This window comes from Eschscholzia californica, unplaced genomic scaffold (genome assembly GCF_041429995.1).
Source record: "Eschscholzia californica isolate CP2 unplaced genomic scaffold, dmEscCali1.0.p SCAF_6, whole genome shotgun sequence".
NCBI classification, from domain to species: Eukaryota; Viridiplantae; Streptophyta; class Magnoliopsida; order Ranunculales; family Papaveraceae; genus Eschscholzia; species Eschscholzia californica.
In genome coordinates, this window is record NW_028238483.1 from 7,136,510 (window position 1) to 7,146,651 (window position 10,142).

General features: G+C 32.7%; 1 protein-coding gene across 6 annotated transcripts; it reads right to left on the reverse strand.

Moving 5' to 3' along the window:
• Positions 1-751: 751 nt before the first annotated feature.
• On the reverse strand, positions 752-9,269 carry LOC147531498 (uncharacterized). 6 transcript variants are annotated; one of them, XM_086650435.1, is made up of 14 exons: positions 8,969-9,269; positions 8,581-8,706; positions 6,736-6,877; positions 5,964-6,244; positions 5,583-5,801; positions 5,312-5,477; positions 4,864-5,026; positions 3,751-3,851; positions 3,464-3,544; positions 2,620-2,819; positions 1,873-2,471; positions 1,508-1,679; positions 1,348-1,403; positions 752-1,102 (listed from the first exon to the last, which is right to left on the reverse strand). In XM_086650435.1, exons 4-7 carry the CDS (start codon positions 6,101-6,103, stop codon positions 4,991-4,993), a joined length of 561 nt encoding a protein of 186 aa, XP_086506561.1. In that variant the 5' UTR covers positions 6,104-6,244; positions 6,736-6,877; positions 8,581-8,706; positions 8,969-9,269; the 3' UTR covers positions 752-1,102; positions 1,348-1,403; positions 1,508-1,679; positions 1,873-2,471; positions 2,620-2,819; positions 3,464-3,544; positions 3,751-3,851; positions 4,864-4,990. The 6 variants fall into 6 exon arrangements, with proteins under 6 accessions (XP_086506561.1, XP_086506565.1, XP_086506567.1 ...); XM_086650439.1 differs by having other exon boundaries at positions 1,873-2,129; positions 2,295-2,471; positions 3,464-3,643; positions 5,155-5,477; positions 8,581-9,245; XM_086650441.1 differs by lacking the exon at positions 2,620-2,819 and having other exon boundaries at positions 1,873-2,129; positions 2,353-2,471; positions 5,192-5,477; positions 8,969-9,224.
• Between the last annotated feature and the right edge of the window lie 873 nt (positions 9,270-10,142).

Sequence of the window (10,142 nt, forward strand, 5' to 3'; positions counted from 1 at the left end):
TGTTATATTTTATTGAGAGAGAAATTTTTATTAGTTATTATTTTATGGCATTATTTTTTTTGTTTTTTTTCTCTTAATTAGTTATTATTTTATTGAGAGAGCAAAAGATTTTAATTTTTTTTAACCCTTGAAATTTATTTTGTTTCTTTTTTTCTTAAATTAGAATTTTTATTTATAAGAAGGAAAGAATTATTGTTCTTTAAAGGAAGGACTTCTAGGGTATACCCTGTATCAATTAAATTTGACGGGTTTCAATATTGATTATTGCTATTTAGTTGATACCATGTTTTTTTGGTATTTTACTTATTATATATTTTCTTTTATTTCATTTTTTCTTAAATTAGTTATTTTATGAGAGAGATTTCAATTTCTTTTTTTAACCCTTGCAATATCTTTTGTTTCATTTTTTTCTCAAATGAGATATTTTATTTCTAAGAAAGATTTTTTAAATAGGTTATTTTATTTCTACGAAGGACTATATCTTAAATTTTGGGAAGGGCTTCTAGACAATATCCCTTATTAAAAAAAGGGTGTTTGTCCCAGTGATCGTTTTCCCTTCTGTTTTATATAATAGACTAGGCATAACCCCCGCCCGTAGGGCGGGGAAATGACCTTTACGCAACCTGAAGAAGTAAACATACAAAAACAATCTATAAAGTCTTAGAAAAATGTAACTAACAATTAATTAACCAAGTAAAAACCTAAATAAAAACAAAAAATGCATCCGATCATAATTAAAAAGAATTTGACCTTTTTCTAAAGGGTCGGGTTACCCAAGAATATAACCATTAATTTTTGTTAGAATATCCTCTACCTCCACAAATATAAATATACAAACTTTTGCAGGAGTTACATTTGTCTCAACGAATGCTGAAAACACTTTACCGAAAAATGGGGTTAAGGGGGAAATCGGATTGAAGATAATATTTACAACAAACATACAACCTAACCAACAATTCTCCGACCTGATAGTATTTAATCCAACGTAGCACTTAGCATTTGTTAGAAGTAGTTTCAAAGAAAAAAATAGCAGAAACCTTCTGCTAAAGGGTCAAGGATTCCAAACGTCCTTGTTCTTGAAGTATTTCTTCAAGCCTCTCAACTTGAACAAAATAGAAACAGTGAAAATTGTCAAACTATGGTCTTACAAGAAAATAAAAATTATAGTTTTAACCAAAATAAGACTATCTTTGTGTAAAAGAGACATGCAAGTTTCTTTATTTGTCTTGAATGTCATTAACTTGCCCAAGTTGTTTCTCTCACTGGTTTTCACCTCAATTTTCGAATGAGGCTGGTCCATGACTTATATTTTATAGTCTTACAAAATTGAAAATTGAGAAACATAACCTTGTTGTTTCGATCCTTCAGCTTTGGAAGCAGCTTACTTAATAGAATCATTTTACCTGTATACAACATTGAGAAAACACCAACTTGTCATGAATTGAAGTTACAAAAAATAAAACATAGATATCAAAGAACAATAAGAATTGTAGAAGAAATAACATACTTGTACTTGTAATAAGATGATCCCTAGTAGTGTAAGGAGGACCAAGTTCAGGTCGTCAAAATAGGCATGGATGATTGCAACATTTTCAGAGTTGCATTGCTATGTTCAGCAAACGCTTAGGCTCTCCAGCAGCGTTATCAACTTCTAGCCTCCTATAAGAAAGCACGATAAACTGCACAAACAATGAAGACATGCCTACTTTAAGTATTGTATCTTTTGTGAAGGCAACCCTTTCTATACATTAGATTTCAACCTTCATAGTAGAAAGGACAGGTGATACAAAGTCCAGATATGAAAAGGTTCTTCAATAAAACTCAATCCTAGAATTAATGCATCACCAAGAGAAAAAAAAATGAGAAGCTTACCATGTGATGTGTTGAACAACCTGTTGCTCGTCATTTTCACAAGACATTTGAAACCATTCCTCACATGTTTAAGCCGAACTAAACATCTTTGGAGGAAGAAAGTTAAGGAGCGACCAAAGATCATGTAGATTGTTCTGGACAAATAATGATATCAAGTACATTTGGTTCCATGAGAAGAATTTCCGACAAAAAGATTTCAACCATCACAAATCTATTGTTAGTTTATAACCTCTTGGCAAACTTAGAAAACTCGTTCCCTATAAAAAAAAACAATAATTCCACACATAAAATAAGAGAAGGATTATATTCATATTTGAACCAAGGCTCAGACAGAAGAGCAGAAAAGGGATGAACACATTGTAGAAATGAAAGAATGTTTTATATGACTCAAAGTAATGTTATGCATTCATAAAAATTTGAACCTGGTAATGGAGAACCCCATTTCTTGTATAATAGAGTTGAGTACTGAAATGTAGTGACCTAAGACGATTGTCCTTCGAATAATCAGAATTCTACATCTTTTACTGAGCCTTTTTGACCGAGATAAATCAGACGCCGAGTGCTTAATTTCTTGCCTTGCATTTTTAGCATGAACTGACCTACAAAAACAGGTTGTTATTGGTTGTCGGTACTCGATGAATTTACCCAGCTATTTTACCAAAGAAGATTTAATTAAAAGAAATTCTCAGTTGTAAATTCTTTAGTTCATGGTCTTATTAATAAAAAATCATGCCATATAGAACTTACTTGAACAATTGCAAAAATCATAGGAACATCTTTAACCAATGATAATTGTCCTTAACCGGTCACACCAATAGTTGCATACATATGAGAAGTTTTTGTTGGTAGCAAATCCATTAAAGTGGAATCTTCAGGTGTGATTGTCGAGTCAACCCTTTTAATTATCCGACACTGACACCCTCTCCCAATGGAATAGGATCATGGGTCTGAAGAAGTTATTGTGTTAGGCGATAAATTAGAAACATTATGAACGGTAAGTACTAAAAGAGTTTGTAATTCCTTTACAAACCTTCCTGATATTGACCACCAGGACACTCAGTGGAGTTCCAAAAGCTCCAACAGTCCAACTTATGTTATTTTGAAAGATTTACATTCTTATTATAAGTTATCAATTGGATTTTCTGCTCATCTACTCTTTCATGACAGAAGAAAATTATCTATGCCTCTATGATATTAACCACTCAAACAACCCAAAATCATCTACCCTACATTTTGAATATCTTTTGCCTAAAAATACAAGTATCGAATCCATAAATCTAGCTAGATTTGAAACAAAACCCTAAAATTTCAAAACAAACTTATAAATTTCAAAATTTAAAAACTGACTCCTCAATTGAGCTTTGGTAATCATAGTATTGTTAAGGTTTAAAAATGTTGAGTTGAGATGCGTAACAAAAACAGTAAAAGAAAATCGGAAATGAACTTAGATAAAATAGCTTGTACCGACATCAACAAAAACTTTACTGGCATCACCAGAGTTCCAGTACATAGAGACTTCCAGTAAGTTGAACAAATATTTTCATTAAAACCATAATCAAAGTGAAAAAGTTAGTAAAAAGGAAGAAAATACCTCAATCTGCTATAATTAGACGAAGCTTCCTATCTGTATGTCGAGTTCTCATGACGAATTGAATCAAAAACGTAAGTAACCCTGGATGAGCACTTAATGAAATCGATTTCAATTTTTCACTAAGCCCATTGATTACGAGGGAAGAGGAAAGAAGGTAACGACAGACGTGAAGGATGTAAGCTGCGTTATTTCAATTGAGTTATGCTAAGGGATGGTGGAGTTATACAGGGGTTGTGGGTTAAATTTTGAAGCAAGAATGTAATGAAGGTTAATTGGCTCACCAGTACCTGATTTTTTATCCGATTTTGGTGTTTTCTGAAGCACCATCTAATGGAGCCAAATGTATCACCTCGTTAAGCATCGTTATTGCAATCTCAAGGTACCTAACCTGAAAAGATATCACATTACACGTTTCACATACTACGTCGAACACGTTTTCCTGCAATGAAAAAGTATAATAATACGATAAATAACTCATCTTCTTACTAAGAGATTTTTTGGAGAATTTCATATTTGGGGAGGAAAATAAACATGAAAGGCATAAGCAAAGTTAGAACTACGAACCTTTAAGTCTTTAAGAGTATCAAATATTCATCCTTTCAGAAGTATAATCTGAATTCGGAATTAGATATGAACAAATGTTTTATTTACCTAAAGTGCAGTTTGAAGATGCCAAATTCTTCGTTTAAAAATTTAAACGAATGTAAATAAAACATTTGTTTAAAAATTTAAACAAATGTTTTATTTACCTTAATAAATTTAAAAATTCTTTACCTGCATTTTTAATAATCATCTTTGATATAGCTTCCACATTTGGGGCGAAGAATCTATATAATAAGAAAAGAGTATCAAGATGCCAAATTATTCGTTTTTCTTTTTAAATGGACAAAAAAATTTTGTTTAAGGTATTTTATATAATGAAAATACAGTTTGTAGTAATCGTACACGGTCTAGAAAAACTGGACATGCATAAGCTTTCTTCAGTTGTGAACAAAGCTTTGTTATAAGTGCATGTGTGTATTAGGTATGTATTTAAACAAAGTTGTTCCATGGAGGAATTTGACCAAGTAGGTATTGTGGAAATTATTAAAAAGGTGAAAAATTAGATTCTTTAGTGTTGTGTAATCCATCTGGAACTATCATTGCGAGTAAGCATGGTAATGTTTGTAGGAATAATCAAAAAATTGATAGGAATAATAAAAAAAAAAATTATTTAATTAGCCATGTTATAATCTATGGGCTTTACAAATTATGCGCCTAATGTTTATAATCTATATGTTTTAACCTAGAAATTCATTCACACATTTCATCAAACACATAGGGTGTGCAAAAAAACTTGGATAAGTACAATAACAACAGTAGTGAAGAAGAGTTTGTACCCAGAATTACGATAGAATTACCTTGAGATTTGTAATCTCCATTTGAAGTTTTTTATTTGCATCTTTAAGCTCCTCAGTTTCACTTCTTAGCTGATTCAAAACACGGATGACATCATTTAGTATGACAGACTTGTCAATTCTGGCGGGTCTACCAGGTTCCAATGTAGAGCCCAAATTTGCGAACCTGCACAAAGCATAGACACACTTTTCAGCCGAAATACTTCTAAACTGACTCGATTTGTATAAGAAAACATAGCAAAACTGCATAAACCATGATTTTCCTCTAAGGGTCTGAAAAGTCTAGTATATTACCGAAATAGATTTCAAATATGTGTAAGAAAAAGCATACATCTCGTTCATCGTGTCGCTTCGCAATTTTTCATGACAAGCTTTAGAACCTTCTTTGTTGCAAGAATTAGTCCGTGCACTGTCCATATCAAGCTTATGTAAATTCACAATACTTGGAAACCTTGTGCTCAGCTTCAGCACGACGTAACTTGTTCTCCGCAGCTAGAACTAATTTAATTTCCTTGTCGTGGCGATCTATAGCTAAGCTGGCAAGGATTTGCCTCTCAATCTTGCCTTCACTTGTACGGAAAACTTCCAAGTGTGTACAGAAGAGATTGATTGTCTCCCTGTAGTATTCAGTTATCCTAGGTCAGTTAAATTCTCCTATAAATTTGACAGTAATAGGCTGTAAGAAGCTCAAGATTAAAATAACATCCCTAAAGCTTACCTACCTAGTAAGAAGCTCGATAAGATTAAATTCCCTGCCATGCCATGAGATTTCACCAAGAATACCATTTTTAATCTCCTTTTGAAGTTTTTCATTTGCATCTTTAAGCTCCTCAGTTTCACTTCTTAGCTGATTCAAAACACGGATGTCATCATTTAGTATGGCAGAGTTGTCAGTTCTGGCAGGTCTCCCAGGTTCCAATGTACAACCCAATTTTGCGAACCTGCACAAAGCATAAACACACTTTTCAGCCGAAATACTTCTAAATTGACTCGATTTGTCTAAGAAAACATAGCAAAACTGCATAAACCATGATTCACTAAGGGTCTGAAAACTCTAGTACATTACTGAAATTGGATTCAAATTTGTGTGAGAAACAGCACACCTCTCGTTCATCTTGTCGCTTCGCAATTTCTCGTGACAAGCTTTAGAACCTGCTTTGTTGCACGACTCAGTCCGTCCAATGTCCATATCAAGCTTATGTAAATTCACAATACTTGGAAACCTTGTGCTCAGCTTCAGCATGACGTAACTTGATCTCCGCAGAACTAACTATATTTCCTTGTCGTGGCGATCTATAGCTAAGATGGCAAGGATTTGCCTCTCAATCTTGCCTTCACTTGTACGGAAAACTTCTAAGTGTGTGCAGAAGAGATTGATTGTCTCCTTGTATTATTCAGTTATCCTAGGTCAGTTATCCTAAAACAAATAAACTCAGAATAAAAGCCCTATTGATAAAACAGAAAAACTGAAACCATTCCCCATTTCAATACCTCATTGAGATGGTCAGAGAAGTGAATATGTAATTCAGGTCTAAAATGAAATCGTTCAAAAAATCAATTACAAAATCTATATAAAAAAACATAAAAGTTGTGACACATTAGAGATACAAACACATGATGTCATAATTCATTCAATATTGAAGTCATTGATGAGGAGATTAATGAGGCGTTATCCTTTCGAAAATTGAAAATATAAATTGGGGGAGACGGGAGTTTAGAATTTGGGGGGAGTGGGAGCAAATATAAAAGTGACTGTTAGAGGATGCGTCTCTAATTAGAGATGTATAAGATAATGGGTGAGACAAGAAAACCATAGAAGTTAATTAGGGATTAGTAATCAGATTTAATGGAGGGTATATAGATAAGTATCATTACCTTCTGTTTTGTGAGAGACTGAGAGCCCTCTTTGCAGCCTCCATTGCACCATTGAAATGACATACCAACCTTGAGCACCATTGCACCACAGTCTCCATATTACACAACAACATAATTGAACCAAGTTTTCAGTTTTCTTGTACTTGAATTGAGAATCGTTATATTTATATCTACGTTTGAAGTACAAACTATATCTCACCAAATGTATGATAAAGCGACTATATATTTTATTCTAATCTTTTACCTAGATTTCCTTTAGAAACTGTTGACGTACCAACCTCGTCAAAGAAGTCCATAATTTTGCTTGATTTGTAACAAATAACGAAAAATTAAGGCGAAAGAACGTAAATTCAAACAACACAAACTAAAGATGTTTTATATGAATCCAAACAAAGGGATAAAATTATAAGATCTAGGATGGAGCCTCTAAATGCTCTACAAAGTAGGATGCCTTATATAACATTAGATATAGGTTTGAAAGGTTGCAACACTCCTAAGGCATCTCATATATAGTTTGATAATGTGTTACGAAGGAAACATTCATCATTCAAATAATGAAAAAATATTGTTTTCTTTCTCATGTTATCTTATCATTTCAAATCTTCAATGACAAAAGTATATGTGGCTTATTTTCTGAACACGGGTAAGTTCTTTTCAATTTTTGATGAGCAAAAGCTTTCTAAATCTTGATCAAATCTTCAAATGTAAATCTTAATCTCCCAACCCTAACAAAAGAAGAGGATAATGGTATGAGTTTAGTTAGGCTTTTTATCAAACAATTAGTGTGTGTCAAATGTCTGAGTAATACTAATAACGGAAGCAGCCAAACCAGTTTGATCGATTCCTTCCATGACCTCTTCCGATGTAATCAAACTATTAAAAAAACCAAGATATTTCTAACCAGCAGTATGTCTAATTCATAATGAACTTAACAACAAAAACAGAATGGTAAAATTTTTCATCTAAAGAAGCTAATCCCGGAGCACCAAGAAGCAGGGGCGGACCCACGTTGGAATCCATGGGGTCACGTGCCCCCACGGGTCCAAACTCTATATCTATTCCAGACTAAATGTCTAATCCAAACAGAGTAATTTTAAACAAATGGAAAAACCCACATTTTTGACATAGAACTTGGGTTAGTGTAGTGGTAACTTTGTTTGAGGGAAAGGAGTTAGCGTGAGAAGGTGGGAGGTTGAAATCCTGAAGCCCCCAACGCCCTTTTCTTTTATTTCTTTATAGGTAAAGTCCTATGTGCCTCCTATATTTTATTAGCTCTCCTATTGGTCCTCTATTATTCTGTTTTGACCCTCTATTAAATGATAAGTTAATTTTTTGGTCTCTTTTCTTTGTAAATTCATTGTTGACTCCCATAAACGTTGTTAGAGTTATTTTTCTCTACATCATTCTTATCCCATAAAAGACTAAAGTTATTTTCTAGTTAGCGTTATCTAATTATTTTTCTAAAATGAGTCTGCCATCTATGTTTCTTTAACTTCTTTATATAATTCGAATGTGTATAAGACTACTTATTTGTATTGGTTAAAACCGACACAACTTGTATATCAATAGTTGGCTTACAATACGGTTATGTATAGAGATCATTCGCTCTGATGTCACGTCAAGATTTTTAGATGTTTTACAACTTATTATAACTAAAAGTGCCCCCACAGTGAAATTTTTCTAGGTCCGCCACTGCCAAGAAGTACATATTAACTTACCAATCAGCTACATATGGAAAAGTAGAAAGAGGTAAAATCAGATTAAGCTCGGCAATCAATGAAAATGAAAGAAATTGATATATTATAATGCCGGGAAAAAGTGTTCAAACGCCTGAATTAGATATACCAAATGTAAGGGGTCCGAGCGTAACCGAAATTATTTGATTTTTTTGCTTCTTTTTTCCTTCTCTTTCTCTCTGCAAATCACACAAGAGATGGGAGGCTCCCTATCTCTTTAACTCTATCTCTCTGTCTACAAGAAATCTGGAAACCCAAAGGAGAGGACAATGAATAATTTTGGAAAAATAAATGGGATTTCAATCTTTCTAATCATAGATTTAAAATAAACAAAGAAAAATCAATAAAGCTTAATTGTTTCATAGAGGGATATCAATTGAGTATGAAATCAAATGGAGTATTAGATTTTCCACTAAAGATAAATCAAATTAGACACCCTCAATCATCTGAAGCAATTGTTTTCCCAACATTTCCAACACAGTTTAAGATGAACTCACCAAAATAATGTTTGAAAGAAAACCCAAAAATGTAGTAAATCTCAATATTAGATGACATGGAGATAAAAGAAATCAACTAATGAACTTAAGTATTCTAGGAATCATGGTGAAAAAATATTCAATGAAAGTAATCATTCTAGATGAAAGGGAGATTCAATGAAGTTGTCTGCTTAAGAGAGAAGAAATTCAATGAATCATTCTAGATGAGAGAGGAGGGCTTTTGGTGGTTTGCATGAACAAGAAATAGAAACGTAACAGAGAGTAAGGAATACGAACTAGTAAATCTTGAAGGTTGTCCCACTCATAAATCTATGTGGCAATCTAGTCATAATCTAAGGACATTTATTTTGTCCTAGTCACAAGTATCTGTTTTATATAATAGATATTATCACCATGACGCCTCGTGACTAATAAAAACTATTTTGTTGGATAAAACTCGATTGCTTTTGTTACAGAGAAGACACATTAATAACCTAAACCATTTGAAGCTTCACTAGTTATGTTGGTTGATCCTAGGTTAATTTTTTTGTTGTCTTTGCAAATGAATGTCATAATAGTTGCAGGCAGACTTGTAGCAGTCTAAACTAGTATTATTAGTATATCAAACCTTGTTTTCTAAACTATACTTCATTAACTTGTTTTTAGATAGATAAACAAGTTTTCATTTTGCAGCAACTTGTTTTTATTGTTTAAATTTATTTTGATGTTTGTTTGTTGTACATTTTAGTTTCAACTTGATAGTTGTGTGAGCATATGTTGTATGAAATTCTGATTTTAAATCCGGTTTGTGGTGTCACTCTTATTTAACAGCTATAGGAGTTAAAGATGATGCAATTTGGAGGCATACAAGGTTCTATTAAAAGAAGGGGGGATGAGTTTTAGGTCCAAAATCACAGGGTCAATAGGTTTAGAGCCCAAAGATAATAATTAATAGAAAATAAAGCACTAGGAGTAAATTACATGTGTAACCTCTTTTTTTTTTTACTACTACCTAACCAATCCCAGGTTAAATAAAATTACCTAGATTATAAAATTTAAATGTATTTTCAGTTTCATGAAAATAATAACCCAATAAGAAGTTTTCATGCCTACAAAAGTTTTCTTTTCCTTTTAAATGAATGTTTCCATAATCTTTTTACCTAAAGAAAATCTATCATACCTCTTTCTTCTTTAG

Coding starts and splice junctions, on each gene's coding strand:
- LOC147531498 (XM_086650435.1), bottom strand. CDS start 6,103: ATGCTGAAGCTGAGCACAAGGTTTCCAAGTATTGTGAATTTACATAAG. Junction 5,478..5,582: donor CTTATCGAGCTTCTTACTAG/GTAGGTAAGCTT, acceptor TGAATACTACAG/GGAGACAATCAATCTCTTCT. Junction 5,027..5,311: donor GTGCTGAAGCTGAGCACAAG/GTTTCCAAGTAT, acceptor TGCTTTGTGCAG/GTTCGCAAATTTGGGCTCTA.